Source organism: Pleurodeles waltl, chromosome 8 (genome assembly GCF_031143425.1).
Source record: "Pleurodeles waltl isolate 20211129_DDA chromosome 8, aPleWal1.hap1.20221129, whole genome shotgun sequence".
In the NCBI taxonomy this organism is placed as follows: domain Eukaryota; kingdom Metazoa; phylum Chordata; class Amphibia; order Caudata; family Salamandridae; genus Pleurodeles; species Pleurodeles waltl.
The window spans coordinates 1511227735-1511247285 of record NC_090447.1 but is presented as its reverse complement, the minus strand read 5'-3'; the positions used below and the strand labels follow the sequence as shown (position 1 = coordinate 1511247285).

General features: G+C 44.3%; 1 protein-coding gene across 3 annotated transcripts in view; it reads right to left on the bottom strand.

Moving 5' to 3' along the window:
* Positions 1 to 13366: 13366 nt before the first annotated feature.
* LOC138248841 (CD276 antigen-like) overlaps positions 13367 to 19551 on the bottom strand; it is a 79065-nt gene continuing 72880 nt past the window's right edge. For all 3 annotated transcript variants that reach the window (XM_069202793.1, XM_069202792.1, XM_069202791.1), the window contains exons 5-7: positions 17461 to 17748; positions 13743 to 13875; positions 13367 to 13652 (exon numbers count right to left, since the gene is read on the bottom strand). In XM_069202793.1, the coding sequence (XP_069058894.1) occupies positions 13769 to 13875; positions 17461 to 17748 (395 nt within the window). In that variant the 3' untranslated portion in view covers positions 13367 to 13652; positions 13743 to 13768. The remainder of the gene's footprint in view (positions 13653 to 13742; positions 13876 to 17460; positions 17749 to 19551) is intronic.

Below are 19551 nucleotides of genomic sequence, written 5' to 3'. Positions count from 1 at the left end.
ATTACCAATTCAAGGTATTACCCTTCGGGATAACAACAGCCCCCTGAGTATTTACAAAATGCCTTGCCGTAGTAGCAGCATACATAAGGAGACAACACATGCATGTATTCCCATATGTCGACGATTGGCTAATAAAGGCCAACACTCAAAAACAGTGTCAACATCACACACGTCTGTAATAGATACCCTACACACACTAGGGTTTTCGATAAATTATCAAAAATCACACTTGCAACCATCCCAAATTCAACAGTACTTGGGAGCTACACTCAACACTCAAAAAGCGATTGCGATTCCAAGCCCACAAAGGGTGCAATCATTCCACACCATGCTGCCAAAAATACAACCAAATCAGCACTACACAGTCCGATTTGTGATGAAACTCCTAGGCATGATGGCATCATGCATCACGATTGTCCCAAACGCATGGTTACACATGCGGCCCTTGCAGCAGTGCCTTGCAAAACAATGGTCTCAGGCACAGGGTCAACTCCAAGATCTAGTGTTGACAGACCGCCAAACACACTATTCGCTTCAGTGGAGGAATCCCACAAATTTAAACAAAGGGCGGCCTTTTCAAGACCCCGTGCCTCACGCCATTCTGACTACAGACGCATCAATGATTGGGTGGGGAGCACACCTCAACAATCACAGTATTCAGGGACAGTGGGACAGCAAGCAAAAGCAGCTGCACATAAATCACTTAGAGCTGCTAGCAGTCTTTCTGGCACTAAGATCCTTTCAACCTCTTCTTGCTCACAAACACATTCTTGTCAAGACAGACAATATGACAACGATGCACTACTTAAACAAACAGGGGGGAAACATACTCATCACAACTTTGCCTCCTAGCACAAAAAATTTGGCATTGGGTAATTCACAACAACATTTGCCTAATAGCTCAATACATTCCAGGGATTCACAATCAACTAGCAGACAACCTCAGTCGGGATCGCCAGCAAACTCACGAGTGGGAAATATATCCCCAGGTAATACACAATCACTTTAGTCAGTGGTGGACACCAGACATAGATCTGTTCGCCACAAACCAAAACGCAAAATGCCAAAACTTTGCGTCCAGGTACCCACACCCTCAGTCCAAGGGCAATGCTCTATGGATCAACTGGTCAGGGATATTTGCTTATGCTTTTCCCCCTCTCCCACTCATCCCATTTCTAGTCAACAAACTACGTCAAAACAAACTCAAACTAATACTTATAGCACCAACGTGGTCACGCCAACCATGGTACACCACACTGTTGGACCTCTCAGTAGTACCTCACGTCAAGCTTCCGAACAGACCAGATCTGTTAAAGCAATACAAACAACAGATCAGACACGCCAATCCAGCAATGCTGAATCTAGCAATCTGGCCCTGGAAATCTTAGAGTTTGGCTATCTGAATCTTCCAAACGACTGTATGGAAGTCATTAAACAGGCAAGAAAACCTACCACCAGGCAGTGTTATGCTAACAAGTGGAAAAGATTTGTTTTCTACTGCCAAGCAAAACACATCACACCTTTAGATGCATCCATACAAGACATCGTAGGTTATTTACTACACCTACAAATAGCAAATCTAGCTTTTTCATCCATCAAAATACACCTCACTGCAATTTCAGCTTATTTGCAAAATAAACAGACAAAGTCCCTATTTAGGATACCAGTCATTAAAGCCTTCATGGAAGGCCTAAAATGAATCATACCTCCAAGAACTCCACCAGTACCCTTGTGGAATCTTAATATTGTACTTACACGACTCATAAGTCCACCATTTGAACCCATGCACTCTTGTCAGATCCAATTCTTAATTTGGAAAGTGGCATTTCTAGTAGCAATCACTTCATTACGAAGAGTTAGTGAAATACAGGCTTTCACTATTGATGAACCCTTTATACAAGTACACAAACATAAAGTGGTTCTCCGCTCAAACCCAAAATTTCTGCCAAAAGTCATTTCACCGTTTCATTTAAACCAAACAGTGGAACTCCCAGTCTTCTTCCCACAGCCAGACTCAGTGGCACAAAGAGCACTGCATACATTAGATATCAAAAGAGCTCTAATGTATTACATTGACAGAACAAGGCATTCCGTAAAAGCAAGCAGTTGTTTGTTGCATTCCAAAATCCCCATACTGGTAATCCTTTATCCAAACAAGGAATAGCCAGGTGGATAGTTAAGTGTATACAAACTTGTTAGCTAAAAGCTAAAAGAAAACTACTCATTACACCAAAGGCTCACTCCACTAGGAAGAAAGGAGCAACAATGGCCTTTCTGGGAAACATACCAGTGACAGAGATCTGTACGGCAGCCACTTGGTCCACACCTCATACCTTTACCAAGCATTACTGTGTAGATGTGTTAGCAACACAACAACCCACAGTAGGACAGGCTGTACTAAGAACAATATTTCAAACAACTTCAACTCCTACAGGCTAACCACCGCTTTGGGAAGGATTACTGCTTTGTAGTCTATGCACAGCATGTGTATCTGCAGATACACATGCCATCGAACGGAAAATGTTACTTACCCAGTGTACATCTGTTCGTGGCATGTTCCACTGCAGATTCACACGCGCCCTCCCTCCTCCCCAGGAGCCTGTAGCCGTTTAAGTTATGATTAAAATTGTACATATGTATATAAACATTCCTTACTTAAACTTTGTACATACATCTCTATCCCATTGCATGGACATCTTTCTGTTCTCACTATATCACTCCTACCTTACCTTCTGCGGGAAAACAATCTAAGATGGAGTCGATGCCCATGCGCAATGGAGCCGAAAAAGAGGAGTCACTCGGTCCCGTGACTCAAAAAGACTTCTTCAAAGAAAAACCACTTGTAACACTCCGAGCCCAACACTAGATGGCAGGATAATGCATAGCATGTGAACCTGCAGCGGAACATGCCACGAACAGATGTACACTGGGTAAGTGACATTTTCCATATATATATATATATATATAAAATGCATACAGTTACTCTGAAGATATAGATGTATGGACAGTGTTTACAGGAGGTGCATGGTTCTATTGGAGAGGGGCTACTAAGCCAAAATGCATCAGGCATGCTCTTTGTGGCAAAACATGAATCCAATTATATGAAGTAGTTTAAGGAATATTTGGATTGCACTGAAGAAAAGTGAAAGATTGCAGTATTGGTTTAATCTGATATTTGTAATGTGGATAAGTAACTAACACGAGAACACTACTGATGGATTCCTGTTGCTTGCGGTAGGGTACAGTATGACAGCATCACAGCAGAATGTGTGCATCGTTAAATTCAAGTAGGCGAGTCCTTCTGAGTTGGAAAAGTCACCTGAGTTCCCAATAGAATGCCTGGAAAACTGAGCTTGGCACACTATCTTGGCATAGTTTTGAGAATATCATGTGAAATGAAAAAGAAGCGTAAAAGTATTTTCAGGCGGAGATGTAAATCATAGCCTGTACTTTTATGATTTTTTGTGACTCAGGCACCCTATGATCAGAGTGTTTATTAAGTTGGAACCTCTTGTGTGATGAGTGCAAATTGAGTTGTCATACCCCCAAGAGTTCCGGCTCATGCACACATTTAGAATTTGCTTATCACAGTTCTGACATCCTGAATTACAGAATAATCCGCTGATGGAGACTTCCAGCCGCAGAGTCCTCCCCTTTTGAATATTTCCCAGGCATCAGACTGGATCCAGAAAGTTTTTCGTGGTATCTCTGCATGCTGGAAGGTAGCGCTGTGCGGCTCAACACTGACACTGTTCCACGCCGATAGTGAAGTACGGGGTCTAGAAAGGCTACACTCCCAGGTCCCACATTAGTTCCTTTCTTTCTGCAGCTCTAGATGCTGAGCCGGAGTTTCTCTTGTATCCCAGAGACTAGATTTTGTCAACTTTTCTAACTCCGTGAAAGGGATGTCACCCCCTAAACTGGAAGGTTTTAAGCCCTGTAAGGGCTGTCACAAACAGATGTCTATGACAGATCCCCATCAGGTCTGCCTGTGGTCGAGCCACAATCCCAATACCTGCGGGGATTGTGCATTGATGAACACGAATGCCACAAGAGACAAAACGTTACATCGCCAAACACAAGATGACTCAGTGCCAGGACCACTCCTAGTCCAGCTTCAAGTCAAAGGTTCATTCCTGGTCCCGCTCCCAGAGCTAGCACAGCCACTCGCTGGGCCAGTCTTCATCACGCTCCAAATCCTCAGGTAAGGACAAGAAACATAAGAAGTCAGAGCAGGATTTCACTCCTTTCGCCCCTCCCATTCCACTGATGAAGCGCATGGGCAGCGCCAATGATCATGTTCCCGCTCTCGAATCTGGCCGACTTTGGAGCCGATTCCGCAGATGGTTCTGGCATAACCGGGTTTCTAGGCGCTTCAGCCACACTGCACCAAATTGAAGACTTTTGCCCCGCTATGCTCAGGCTCTCCGATCCCTCCCAACTCACACTGGTGCACCATCGGGCCCCACGCAGCCGGAGGCCTTCCATCTGGGTTACTGCAGGAGGGTACACCCTCCGTGCCAGCTGGACCCTATGTGCCAATTCCACTTTCGGCTCCAGTACCGACTCCGTACTTGGCATTCATACCTGATTTAAGGCCAAGCTGATGCTGATGCCGACTGCGCTGCCAGTAGAGGTGGCCCCAGATGTCCTTTCTGACGCTGACTTGGCACCAGTCTGAGCTCAGGCGACATCACAACCGAATCAGACTGGTTTCTGCTCTTGCATTGCCACCAGGCGGGCAACATTCCCAGCATTCTCTGTTTTCCATTATCTCAGATTATGATCCTGATAAGGGTGATGAGTTTGCTCAGCCCTATGCAGACGTCAGATTGGTATGAGGAACTACAGGACGCTAATTGGCTTGACACTTCCTTTTTCTCCCCTCCTGACCCAGCCATTGCACAATCTGTGTCATGTGCCATGATTATGTGCAGGGCGGCTAAGGTCCTTGACTTCGATCTTCCCACTATGGAGGTAAAAACCAACATCCTGACGGAATAATGCAGCCTTGCGAGACTGCTTCTGAGCCTCTCCTACATTTTAATGAAGCTGTGACCAATACCTTCCTAAGGCCTTGGGCTAAACCTTGTACCTTTGGGTTCAGCATCAGCATCCGTGCCAACTTTGGGTCTGACGCCAAAATCTGCACTGGTGCCTCTTGACTTTGACACCGACTCCAACTCTACCAGCACTGAGGATGAACTACACCCTATCCTGGTACTCGATTCCAAACAGAATTTACACCGAGATCTTGATGGATTGCTGGATTCAGACACTATTCCATTATTTCTCAGGCACTACACCAACTTTTTGCCTCTGACACTTCTCAGAGCCAGCCACAGCTATAGCACAAAGGAGTGGGGAAGAGTTTGTATATGATGCCAGTAGGCCGGATACCTCACCCCATACTGGGTTAGTTGCCCTCCCCAACCTCATCCGCCTGACCCACAGCTGAAAGAAGTATGTCATAAGGAGGTAAAAACCAATGTGCTTACTGATGTCGTTCAGCCTGGTCAGGCACTGACCAAACCCTTTCTAACTTTCAAAGAGGCCCTCACTGATATGCTCATAGGGACCTGGGCAAAGCTATGTTCTGGCCCTCCAGTCAATTGACAAGTTACGTGTCACCATAGACCACCTCCAGCCAACCCATTATCTAACTCCTGAGAGGTTTGTGGTGCAGCTGTCAACCTGAACGCCTTTCCAACTCCTCTTGACAGAGTCCCAGCGTATGGAAACACATGGCAAAAGATTGTTCTCATCTGCCAACTTTGAGGTTGGTCAGTTACCTCCTTGGATGTTGCATCCATGCAGACTGGGGCATGGTTTATAAGATCTTACCAGCAGTCCCTGAAGATTTATGGGCTTCCTTGGCCCAACCAATCAAGGATGGCTGGGATGCAGCCAAAGTAGTCATCCGCTCAGGCTATAGGCACCACCAATTGTCTTGGAAGTGCTTTTGGGACAAGCGTGGCATTCAGGCGCCACGAATGGATACAATCTACAGCCTTCTCTGGGATGTCGAGTACTCCATAATGGACTTGCAATTTGATTGTTTTCACCTGTACGGTTAGAAGACTGACTATGCCCTGGATGCTTTAAAGAATTCTGGGCTATGGCACACTCCTTGCCTTTCGACAGCAAACCTCCCAAAAGTTTTGCCCTTTTTGGAGTTATGCCAGGGACTCAGAATATTGACAGCATCAGGCCTGCCTGCCCACACAACAGGCATGCAAACCCTTTCTAGATGGGGCTGTGGGCTCAACAGACAATGATCAGGCCATAAGGGGAAGGGGTTGCCCCAGTGCTCCACCGCTGCGGGAACTACAGCAAAACCTCTTTAGTACACCCTTTGTAGAACAAATCCATCCAGTGGGAGGCAGAATCAGCCACTTCATAAGTGCCAGAGCAGCTCATCAGATGGGTAGGTTCTTAAAATTTGTCCAACTGGGTTTTGTCCGGCCTTTCCTTTTTGACCCACTGCACCTGCTGCCTACATCACTGCAGCTTTTGGAGCACCAACCGCCCATTCTGCACTGGGAGGTGCAGACTTCTTTGGCCAAAGGAGCCTTATAGAGGGTACCAGCCTTAGATCTGCAGACTGGATGGAATGCCTGTTACCTCCTTGTGCCAAGGAACACAGGACTTTGTCCTATCTTCAATCTTTGCCCTCTCAATGGCTTCCTGGGAAAGAACAAATTCAAGATGATCACATTGGGGCAGGTTCTTTCTGTTCTGGACCGCAGAGGTTGGATGGTAGCGTCTGACATGCAGGGCACCTATTTTCATATCCTTGCTCTACAGGCCCCACAGGCGCTACCTGTGGTTCAAGGTGGGCCATGAGTACTTTCAGTTTGCGCTGCTAACCAGTGCCCACTGGGTGTTCATGTAGGTGACTGTGGAGGTTGTTGCCTATCTTCGGAGGTTGGGAGTGCCAGTCTCCTTTACCTCAACCACTGTCAGTTGAAGGCAGGTTCATCACAGTCAGTCACAGACCATCTCCAGAGGTTGGCAAACTGCTTGACATCGTTGGGGTTCTCAATCAGCCTGGTGATGTCACACCTCACTCCTTTACAGAGGCTCTTTTTCATCTGCGTCATCTTGGCTACTGTGTGCTATCATGCCTTTCCTCCGGATCAACACATCCAGGCCATTTGAGCTATGATCTTGATGGTTCACATTCTGTCCTGAGTCTCAGTGTGGATGGCTCTGACGTTTCTTGGCCTGCTAGTCTCCTGCACCTGGCTCACAAACCGTGCTGGTTGGCAAATGCAAGCTCTGTAGTGGTATCCGAAGTCTTAGTGGGCCCAGGACCAGGGGAACCTCAGACTCCTTCCAGGTGTCAAAAGAGACTATGAATGATGTGTAGTGGTGGCTTCTTGACTGCAGTTTCACCAGCAGGCAGACCATCTCCCTACCCCACCCGCAGCGGACGATGGTGATGGATATGTCACTACTGGGTTGTGGAGGCCCTCTGGGAAGGACAGCAGAGGACGCCGTTGGAGGCCTGCCTCTACATCAGTGTTGCAGGCAATTCACTAGGTGGTGTAGACTTTCCTGCCCACCAATAAATGAGGTGGAGGGTTGGTGCTGGATTGTATAGATAATACCACTGCCATGTGGTACTGCAGCAAGCAGGGCATGGTGGGCTGGGGGCATGGGTCTCCACCTGTGGAGATTAAACGTATCACCTTTAACCTCCCTCCCGAAGTCATGAAGCCACCCTGACAGCCATGCTCCTTTCGATGAAATCTGTGTAAGTGGGCACTGGGACAAATAGATGGACTCCGTTGTGCCCATGTGTGGATGATTGGTTGTGGCCTGCAGGAAAGTGGCTTATTAACAGGACTGAGAGAGCATGATTAAAGAGTAACTTTTTGAGTAAGTCTGGCCTGTGATCGTTGTGAGAAGCTATGGTGTAGAGCAGACCTTCGACTTCGGGCTTTGACCTGCACCCTGAGAAGCAAGAGTACTAGGGTGTAAGTCCTCCTTGTGGGCTTGTAAATAGAGATCATTAGGTTGATAGAAAGTACACTAGTCTGCCTGGATGGCTACTTGGGCTTTTTACCAATCATTGGGAGTCTTCAGCTTGCACAGTCAAATGATTTGCTTAATATAACACCACCCATGCTTGATGCAATGTCATTTTATGTGTATTTAGATTTCAGACCCTTAGGTCCAGACAAATGGATTCAAATTGGTCAAAATAACCATCATATTGGGGAAAATCAACTCAACTTTCAATAGGCGATTCCCTGCAGTTCCTGGATTGACTACATCGCATACTAAACAAATGTTCTACAGTCTTACAAAAAAAACATTAAATTTTATAGCCTTCAATTAATTATTATTGGATAGCTTGGAATTTTAACTTGGTGTACGAAGTACTCTATGCATTCTTACTAGTAACTCAACTCTGAGCAAAGCTGCAGAAAGAGGGAGTTGGTTGAATATTCTGTTTTACCCATTTATTTCCACCATGACCTGGCCACCACTTGTTGTAACTCCGCTGTGGGTATTTCACAAAAATGCTTCTGTCTGTTGATATAAACCTCCGGTACCTGGCAGGGTTCAGTAGCATTAACTGGATTCTCATTTTGTACTCCACGTCCTGATACCACTCAAGTTATTATCCAAATCAAAGTCTGTTGCTTCTAGGGTGCTGATAAATTAACTCGTCGTCGATTAACTCTGTGTCAGCTGCATCATTTGTCAAATCACTCCCCTCAATGTTATTTTGTGGCTCCCATAATGCATTGCCCTCTAGACATTCTTGGCAACACTGGCAATTTGTGCTGTGAATCAAGGTCAGCTTTGAGGAGTTCCACTTGATGGTCCCACAAGGATACAAAATAAAGCAAAACTCCTTCTACCAACCAAACAGGACCGTCAATAAAGAGATCACGCTCAGTAGTGGGTGCGTCGAGTGCGCTAGCCAGGTCTCCTTTAGGAAGATCATGTTGGGTTTGTGTTACTTTATCACCCTCTCCATGGATGGGGCACTAGCTCTTACAGACTTCAGAAGGAGGTGTAGTTCCATCTTACCTCTGGCAACCAAAATTAATGTTTTTCATTCAAGGGAGAAGGGATATCATGGATCTGTGTCATCACACTATGTACTTACAAGATATTGAGATCCTGGTGCTTTATCATTATGTTCAGCATCACATTGATGATGATTCTTATGCATTGGAGAGTATATTTGGGACTATAAATGAATTGATTCTAAATTTAGTTTTTTATTGTCATTCCTGGCCACAATATAGTAAATATAGTTCATGAAACAATTTGGCAAGCAACACATTTTAACTTAAGGGAAATTTAAAATTAACTTGAATAACATTAACAAAAAACTTTTGATGCAGATATGCCCCCTGGTTATTTTAAATTAAGGCATGAACTCTGAAATTGGCTGCTTCCATCCAGGTTTAAAGATCTTGTAATACTCTATTGTTCCAAAATGCTCATATCTCGTGTCACACTTTTGCGGGCATGTATCTGAGAGCGCCCTTTGGAGCCAGCTGCCTTGGCATTCTTCAAAAACCCTAAACAGCATCTACTGGAGAAAAGAACAATCCTCCTTCCAAAAATCCTACTACCTACCATAATGTGAAGGACAAAGCAAGCAAATAAAATGAATGACATAGAGTATACTAAACTGTTCATAAAATACATTAATTATTTAATAACACCATTTACTGACAAATTTACCATAGTTAACCATTTCATCTAAAACAGATTGCAGGGCACTGGTTACAAATAGTTACATCCTACTGATAATATTCCTGAGGGCAGAGTTTCACTCAAACAAAAATGAAATTGGACATTGTGCTGCTTCTCCAAAGAAAGCAATGTTGAGTCTACAACATCTGTGTGGCTTTCCCCTCCAACCACTGTCCTCTGTGCTCAGCAGATATTCAAAGGGCACAACAATCCAACTAACAAATGATGTTAACACAAGACTCACCCACTATATTATGTCTAATATAACTTCTTAGTTTTGTTAAGTCCTCTAGCTGCATGGCATTCCGCAGAACGGAGGCTTCAACCAGTATCTCTTGGCAATGCTGGACACAGATGCCCTTATGCAGATGTTCAGGATTGCCCACAAAGCACCGACTTAACCTTTTGAACATCAGAGCTGTTTCTAGCCAGATCCCAACAACACAACCTCTGCGATTCCAGGATAGTCCCACATGGACCAGAGAGAGAGCGGGGCCTTTCTCCAGGAACCCTCAGTGGTCCGTTTCTTCTGAATCGACCAAGCGTCTATTCATGCTGGACAGTGTGGATGGATAAGCCTTGTTAGAGCATAAACATCTCCAATGTGGGTAGAACCGCAATAGCCACACGTTATGTCATACAGACTTATAAAGCACATAGCTGCTCCGGAAACAGGGCTCCCCAGTACAACCAGGCTATCAAGGTGATACAACACGGAAAAGACCTATGCTGCAAACAGTCAGGTCTTCAGCTGCTTAAAAAAAAAAAAAATAAGATGGTTCTGGATATTCCATAAATGTAAAGGCAGGTTATTCCATAAAACCGGAGCCGCCGCTTGGAAAAAGCGACCTCACATGCTAAACTCTTTTGGTAAGAGGTATAGGAGCCAACTTTGGGTGCGGAGGGCACTAGTAGGTACGCACAGCCACACAGGGATGCCAAGCTATGTGCCCCCTGCTTGTTCATAATCCGATGAGCTATGCACAAGGCTTTAAACTGATTATGCTTCTGTATCAGAAGTCAATGATGTTCACAAAGCATCTTAGAGACAGAGCAAAATTTAGGCGGAAGAAAACATAATCTTGCAGCAGCATTCCGAACAATCTGCAGCCTACTTTTTACAAACCTGGTGGTGGCCCAATAAAGAACGCTACAATAGTCAAGTCGCAAGATGATTAAAAACTGTATAATCCTTTGACAAACATGGAGATGGAAACAGCCAATCATCGATTTAAGGCTTCTACAAGTACCAACACATATTCCCGATAGTACCGTGGCTTGTGACTTCAATGATAGTGCATCATCAAGCAGGAAACCCACATTTTTTACATCAGATTTCGGCTTGAGAGGAGACCCTAACACTCTTGGCCACCAGTGATCATCCCAGACTTGACCGTACTTTCCCAGCAGGAGAATTTTGATTTTATTGGCATTCAACTTCAGACAATTAAAATACATTCAACTAGCAACAGTGGTCATACAATTCTGGAAGTTGACAATACCCTCCGTAAACCCTGCTGACAGAGGGACTATAAGCTGAGTATCATCTGCGTAGGATACCAAAGACATCACAAAAGATTAAACCACATCCACCAATGGCCAAAACCGGATATTAAAAAGGGTGGGGCTTAGGGAAAGCCTTGAGGAATGGCATGCTACAAAGTTCTTTCAGAAGATGAAAGGGGGGGTATAGCTTGAAAAGATCGATCTGTTGAGAAAGAGGTGAACCACGCCTAGGCCTAGCCTCGCACCCCGATCTCATGAAGTTGACGTAGCAGCACCTCATGAGACACCATATTGAAAGAGGCACTTAAATCTAAAAGAATAAGTGGCGTTGAGCCACCATCATCTGCAATTAGATGCAAAGCCTCAGTCACCACAAGGGGAGTGGATTCCGTAGTGTGGGAGGGTCCATACTCAGTCTGCGGGATTCTAACAATTGGTGATTCTCTAAGAAGGATATCACAAGATTGTTCACATGTATATACACTACCTTCGTCAGGAGCGTTGATAGTTTCCTGGATGGTTCAAAGCGAGGGTTTTTTCAAGAGGAATAACTTCAGCGTGTGTTCCGCCGTGGACCGAATGACATGGGTTAGCCTTAAAAAGGAAGTCCTCACAAAATAATGCATTTTAAATATAAACTCAGGTTTAATGGGGTCCTCTGGGGAGCCCGACTTAACTTTCCTCATTAGGAAGCTGGAGGAAGTATTGTCCAGCAGGCCTAGCTCCCTCAGCTCATCCCTCTGTGGCATGCTGCCCTTTCTTAGTGCGGGCCTCCAGCCTCCAAACTACAAGTATTGACAGGGAAATGCATATAAATATCATTAACTTTTTTAAAACAATAGTCCACAAGCTTATCACAATTTTTTTGGATGCCTCAGGCAACCATGAGTTATCTGGCGGTTTAATCAGGCTTTGGATTATTGTATAGATTTCTTTCAAGGAGTTGCTACTTTTTTTTTTATCTTATCGGCAAATCAGTGTGGGCTTTTTTACTCATTTTGTGGTAGACTTGGCTTGCACATAGGTTTTTTCATATGATTTCCTCCAACGTTGTTGAAGGGTGAAAACAGTGGTGTTTCTGAATGCTTTTAAATGGGAGAAATTTAAAATGAAAACTTATCTCAATGATTAAGTTAACTATTCATTTTAATTTTCTCCTGTTTTAACGTGTCACATTTACAGACAGCAGGCCTCTTGCTTCTACAGGCCGGTAGACACTGTACCAAACGTAGAACTGAAAAATGCAGTGTTTTTTTTTTTTTTTTTATAAATGGGAGAAATTTAAAGTGCAGAAAAAAATGTTCCCTATTTTGAACATTTTTGCAGCACATTTTTCTGTACTTTGAATTTCTCCCATTTAAAAAAAAAAAGGTTCTATGTTTGTGTTATACATGTAATGGTGCCACCTATGGAGAAAGGTATGTCCTGTGCCACAAGTACATAGGACACAGGCTCTTAGTCATTCACACACATATATCCCATTCCAAAGACCACACACTCACTGACACATATGGCATTCCTGTTATAGTGCCCCCAGTCTAAGCATTTTTTAAAACCATAGTATCTAGCTCAGTATACATTAGCCTTAAAGTCATTCAAGCTGGGCGAGGGGTGTCTGGTAACTGTGCTGTCCATTCTGGAAAAAGAAAAATCACCAGTAGTAGCAGAGCGCACCACACCTTTTTATAGTTAGTAGGGCACTTGAGTTCAGACATAAGGCAGCCCACTAGACCGCTAACTTCCCAGTTACATGGCCTGGCCAAAACGGCCGACAGGAAGCGTGCTCCTTAAAAAGAAAAGTGCTCCACAAAGACCGTCACAAACAGATTCACAAACAGTTAAAAGCACTCACGGACACAGTGTTGCAAGGAATAAAACAAAGACTAAAATAATTATGCAAAAAAGATCACCAGTAGTAGTCTTCTAAGTGGGAAGTCCAAGGAAACAGGTATGGCCTAAGTACTTTAGTACAGGAAGTGACCTGCACCCCTCCCCCACTCAGCCTCAAGTGACCTGCACTTTCAAACTGCACTGCTCTACTTAATGGAGCCATGATGCTGGTGGCCAGTACCAGGGCACCTACTCAGCTTCAGGTACAACAATAAGGTGTGACACCATAAACATCAAAAGGAAGTTGAAATTAAGAGACAGGCAGGAAACTTTAATACTATGATAGATCGGTAGAGATAACCAATGGTTCAAGGACGTCTTTTCGAGATAATCTGCATAGAGTTTCCCCGGAACTTAGCTATCATGACCATATGGTCCATCCTTTGTTCTTGAATGTTTCCGGTGACTGTACAAGAGCTTCTTCACAAGTACCTACACCTAGTGGGACACTGTGGGATGAGCCTGTAGCATCAGTGTTCCCAAGAGATCTCTGCTCTTCAGCATCTGTGCTAGTCCAGAGCACCTCCCACCTGCAGAAAAGGAGCATAGGTTTTAGTACACCGCACCTTTGTTCACAACATAATGGTTGATTCCAAGCAATACCTTCCACGGGTACTCACCCTTAAAATCTGGTGCACAAGTCCTGTTAAAAATGCCAGAAAATCCATTGCACTGACAGGTAGATGAAGGCAGCATAACCATCACAGAGGGCCAGGCCGCTGGTACTACTCAAGCCACTTCCACCAATCCGAGCTGAAAGAAAATGCAGCCATTGTTACTATGCAGGAAAAGATCTCTGCTGAATTTTACTTTCACAGGTTCCTACTGAAAAGCAAGGAAACAAACAGTGTTTTGAGTTTCAGAGCAGCCTGACACAGCATTTAACCTTTCTTTTGCATGGATTCAGTATAGATATAGACACTTGTGTGCTTATACTATATTTTAATAGTGCCTTTGAGGATTTGTGGTTCCTGTATGTGTTTGATGTGTGTGGGAACATCCCCATATAAATTCTGGATGAATTACCATACCTCAGTCACAGTATATTTTGCCTTCCCTTGAGGCTTAGTATGTTTGTTGCCTTTTGTTCCTTAACAAGTATTGTTCTTGCATCCTCTCCAGTTACACTATTTTGTTATATTTGTCGTGAAGTCTTTATTCCATGCGAAGTACATGACAATCAAAATAAAATAATGAGCAAAGGCAGAATTTACAATCTCTGGTCAACTAAACCAATTCTAGTGTGTGCTTTCTAAATTACCCATGTTTCTTATCCATCACAAAATATCAATGTCATTATAAACATGATGAGAAGTGCTTAAAAGGTGTTATATGTTGAATTCAGCACCCTGCATTAGGACCTCCTCAAACTAAAAACTGTGACCCGAGGGAGTTACAAGAAGCCTAATGTACCACCCCATGCCCAACTTAACCTCTAATGGTACCGGGCAAGCAGAGCGAGTGAGCCCAACCAGCAGCAGATGTAAAACATTTCTTTAAAAAAGTCCAAATGGTACTTTTATAGAACAATAGTTTAAACAATGTAGCTAAAAATCAGGTTTGTTCCAGGTGCTTCGGAAGGGATCAACAATTAATTACTTTATGCTAAGCTTCACTTTCCAAGTGGGTGAAGGGGGATAATCTGTGTATACTAAAATAGAACAAAAGAAAGGGGTGTAGCATGGCAGTGGGAGGAAATACAGGAAATGAGATAGGTGGAATAAAAAGATTCAAGGGCTAGGAAAGAAAATAAAGGGGCAAGGAAAGAAATGAGAAACAAAAAATGTAAAATGGAGAAAAAGAAAAGAGGTGAATACATCAAAAACAGGGTAAAAGAAAATGATTAGTTGAAAAAAATAAGAGTTGAAAAAAAGGAATTCTAAAAATATGGAAAACAAATTAAATTTAACAAAGCGACAGGCAGAAAAAAGCGAAAGACAAGAACCAAAACAAAAGAGAAAGTGATATAAGTATCAAGAGGTAAAGGAAGTATGGGGAAAGTTAAAGTGCTGGATAAACAGAAAAAAATCAAATAAAGTAAAAAAGATTAAGTGAGACGGAAAGGGAGAATACAGATGAGAGGAATGGGACTGATTAGGAGAAAACACCTAAGGGAAGAGAAATAGGGGAAAGGTGAAGGGAGATATGCTAGGGCAGTGAATAGAAGCATACAAAGAAGAGTGGAGAGAACTGTATAGGAAACAGTTGTTTGGGGCAAGAGAACTAAGGAAAATTAAAAAGGGAAGATGCCCATCCGAAACCATGGTTGGCAACCATGTGTAAGGAGTAGCTAGCCACCATGCAGCGTGGGGTGTACACCATATGCTGAGGATGTCCACCTTATTCCAGGGCTGCCATGGTGACGAGAATGAATAACCAAGAAACCCCAAGAGGACAAACCTATGCCACCGGCGACTGCACTGCTAGTATGTTCACACCATGCCACGGATGGCGGGATGCCATCCGTGGCATGGTGTGAACATACTAGTAGTACAGTCGCCGGTGGCATGGTGACGAGAATAACCAAGAAACCCCGAGAGAACAAACCTATGCCACCAGCGACTGCACTGCTAGTATGTTCACACCATGCCACGGATGGCGGGATGCCGGGGTCAGGATAAGGACTTGAATGTCCACCGCAACCTGCATAGGTGTCACCATCACATTAAATTTACAGTTTCCCTCTCATCTCCACCTCTCTTAATCTGTCTCACCCCCACTTTCACAGCTGATCTCTCACCTGAATGTCTACCTGTTTCTCCTAATACTAGCCCTCCCTAGTTGCTTTTAATTGCCAATAACTGTTATGTCATGTTTTATGCTATGTTGTGTTATGCGATGTGCATGATGTTGTGTCCTTTTGTGTTATGTGTGTTGTGTTGTAGTTTGTGATGTGATGTGTGTGATGAGTTGCATTGTGTTTAATAGATTTGTAAGGCGCAGCTAATCACCTGTGAGTGTTTGGAGGCACCGAAGGGTGGAACCAGAATCTGGGTGGGCGTCGCTCGGCAGGTCCCACTTAGCTAGTTTAGAACAGCCAAGTCTTCAGCTTCTCCTCCAGCCGTTCCCAACCCTGTGCACAGCCCCACCACATTGGAGCCAGAAGATGAGTCTTCCCACTTACTACAAATCCAGCTACTCCTCTCTAGCATTCCTCCCTCCATACCAAGCACCCGTATCCACAACTAAGGCTACGCCTTGAGGAAGTAGTCAGTTGATGTGTTCCTGCCCCAAGTTAAACCTAACCTCTAACAGCAGTGAGCAAACAAAGCAAGTAAGTCAGACCCATCATGCCTCTCCACACCAACTTTGCAGTCTCAACACTCAATCAGCTTTCCACTCCTCTTTAACGCCTACCACATCCCATTACAACTAGCAAAGCAGTGCCCAGAACATCTCAAAGCTGGAAAGCCCAATGGACCTAGATGCCACACATAAGACCACTGCCTCCAGGTCGTCAAATAACAGATGCAGAGGAACCACATGAAACTGGTCCCAGCTAAAACCGAGGGCCTAACCTGCACAGCCTATAAGAACAACCAGCCTACAACCATCTGACACCAGAAGTGAGGCTTCCATCGGACATCTACTGAGGTCAGAATTCTGGGGTGGCCGTTGTTGACGCCACCCTACCACTCCTGCCTCAGGTGATCCATGCCATAGAGATATACCAAGCAAACTCTTCAGTACACCACAGACCTAGGGACCCACTCTTTATTTGAAAGTCCTCAAAGGATCCAAATATTAAAAAAGAGAAGTAACCTCTTCCTAGCTGGTGCAGAGTGAGAATCCCGTGAGAGTACGTTAAGCTTGGCACGCATTTTCCTTTAAATTTTGTCATTTCATTATTATTTTTTACTTCAGTTTAGAGCTTCTGGAATAAAACTATTGAAAAGTAAACCATGTATTTACAAAGAGAAGACAATATTCATTTGGATGTACAGTTTTGAGATACCTTTGGAGATACATTTACTTTTCCAGTATTTTGAAATGTCCTTTTGTTTTACAATTTCATTTTTTAAGCAAGGCTTTATAATCAAGTACTGTCAAAACCAATAGTTTGGCACTCACATTTCAAAGGCAAGACCTATTGGCGTTTCCAAAGCTTGTTTTTTTTTCCCTTCTGAGGCCTACTATCAATCTGTTTCCTAATCTGGCAGGTGTTGTGGCAGACTGGCTACCATCTTGATGGAGGGCCATTTAAATCTACAGCCTTTCTTTCTGTGTAGCACTGGAGAGAAAACATCTCAAGTAAATACTCGCAAACTGCAGCTGTTGGCACGGCCATCAGAGGAACGCCCCGGGCTTAAACCGCTTCAAAATGAAACCCGTACTCACTGCCCGTTACGGATGCAGACCGGTTCTCTTTGAGCCGCTTGTTCTCAATGATGCATTCAACGTCTTTGTTGGCTTCGGTGACCAGACTGCTATAAACACTGTAGGTCCCCTTGGAGGCTTTCTTGGTGATCTCTGTCTGCACCATTCTGGACCCTTTCGGGACAGGTTTCCCATCAATGGTCCAGTGGACATCTGGTTCTGGATAACCCCCAGTAGCACTGCATGTGATGTTCCTACTCTTGCTGGAAGGCTCCTCTTTGATGTGTAGGACTGGTTCATTGTAATGGGCTGAGAAAGACAACAGAACCACCATTTAGAACCACATGCAAGTTTAAAGTATTTGTATTAGACAGTTTTCTATAGCGCAGATCAGCAGAGGGTGAACTCCGTCCCATGTAAAAGCATATTAAATGTTATTTTACCATAAAGGAGGGTATAGGGGAGCATGTCTGGATATGCAGCAGTGCTAGTCTCAGGAGAATGAGGCAGTCTGTGGGTAAAGGCCCTTTAGGGCGCGTAGCAGGGAACATACTGTGCATGGCTTTACAATTAAAGCAAAGAATCTAAGAGACCTGAGAGAGCGGGCAGGAATCATGAGCCGCACAAGTGCAATTCCTTCTACAGACCCCGTGACATTGCGGACGGATGCACGCACGAATCAGAGGAACCATGAGGAGTGAAGCAATGCATAGGGGTCTGGAACCCTTTCGCCAGACTCTTATACCAAAATATTTCTCCTTTTAGGTCCAGTAGTTCCCAACATTTCCAAAGTTTTTCGTTAATATGTATAATTCAATTTATCACCAATAATTTGTGGATCATTCATTTATATTTATGACCCTGTAGTCACTATGTCAAAACCTGGTGGGTCCACTTAGTCTTTCATTCACCTGGGATCGATAAAAAGAGTAGGGTGACAGATATTCATCATCTGTCAACAGCACAGGTACTCCTGCCCTCTTCAAATACACGTGCTATGTTATGCCAACCCAGTATTTGTACTGATACCCAGAGCACAGACACCACTGCAAATACAGCATCCAAAATTACTTCCAGCATCTGATGCCTCGGTACCGTCCCTTAATTCACAAGTTCCCAATGTACAGATGATAAGGCCTCCATAGTAAAAGATTCATAAGCATGAACCATTACCATAAGAATTACCTGATAGGCCTGAAAGACCGCCATTGCTTGAGAGCCTGAAGCCTGCTCTGAACTCTACTTAACCCATGCTGCATGACTTGCAAAACACGCTGGAATGTATTTTCTCTTATCTGTTTCTTTTATGTCCTTTCTCTGACCTACACAACTACATCTATCTCTTAAAACAATGGAAGCTCTATCACTTACAACATTTACCCAACTACTAAACTGCTTTGGAGTGTGCTGAGGCGTAATAAAATTGACCACAGCAAAGCTAGAAACATTAAAATTTGCATAAATGTTGTGAATTGCCTGGGTGTTATATTCATACATGACGTTGCTCTTTCAGATACATATAGTGGACAAGTAAACGGATGAAAGTAGCAAACCCCATTGCAGAATCAGAAGACGTATTGTTTAAACTATGTTGAATGTTCTACACTGTATCAATCAAAATGTTGTATAAGGTGTCCTAGGGAGAGTGAGGGGGTCGCCATCGTCTCCTTCGACATTGCTCGATACGGGTGCGGTGGGATGCTGAGTCCTGATCCATAGCTGAGAGAATCTGAGAGACCAAGAGACAAACGCTGCCTCCTGAGCCACCTATTCAGACCGCAGTTGCTGCTAAAGCTAAGAGCTATAGGTGAATATACATACATGGATAATCCGAGAATTAGGTAATAGAGAGTGGACTGTGTCAGAAAAGTGCTGTGAGAACTTTCCAGACATAAAGGTGGTCATTCTGACCCTGGCGGTCTTTGACCGCCAGGGCGGAGGACCGCGGGAGCACCGCCGACAGACGGTGCTCCAATGGGGATTCCGACCGCGGCGGTAAAGCCGCGGTCGGACCGGCACCACTGGCGGGCTCCCGCCAGTGTACCGCCGCCCCATTGAATCCTCCACGGCGGCGCAGCTTGCTGCACCGCCGCGGGGATTCCGACCCCCCCT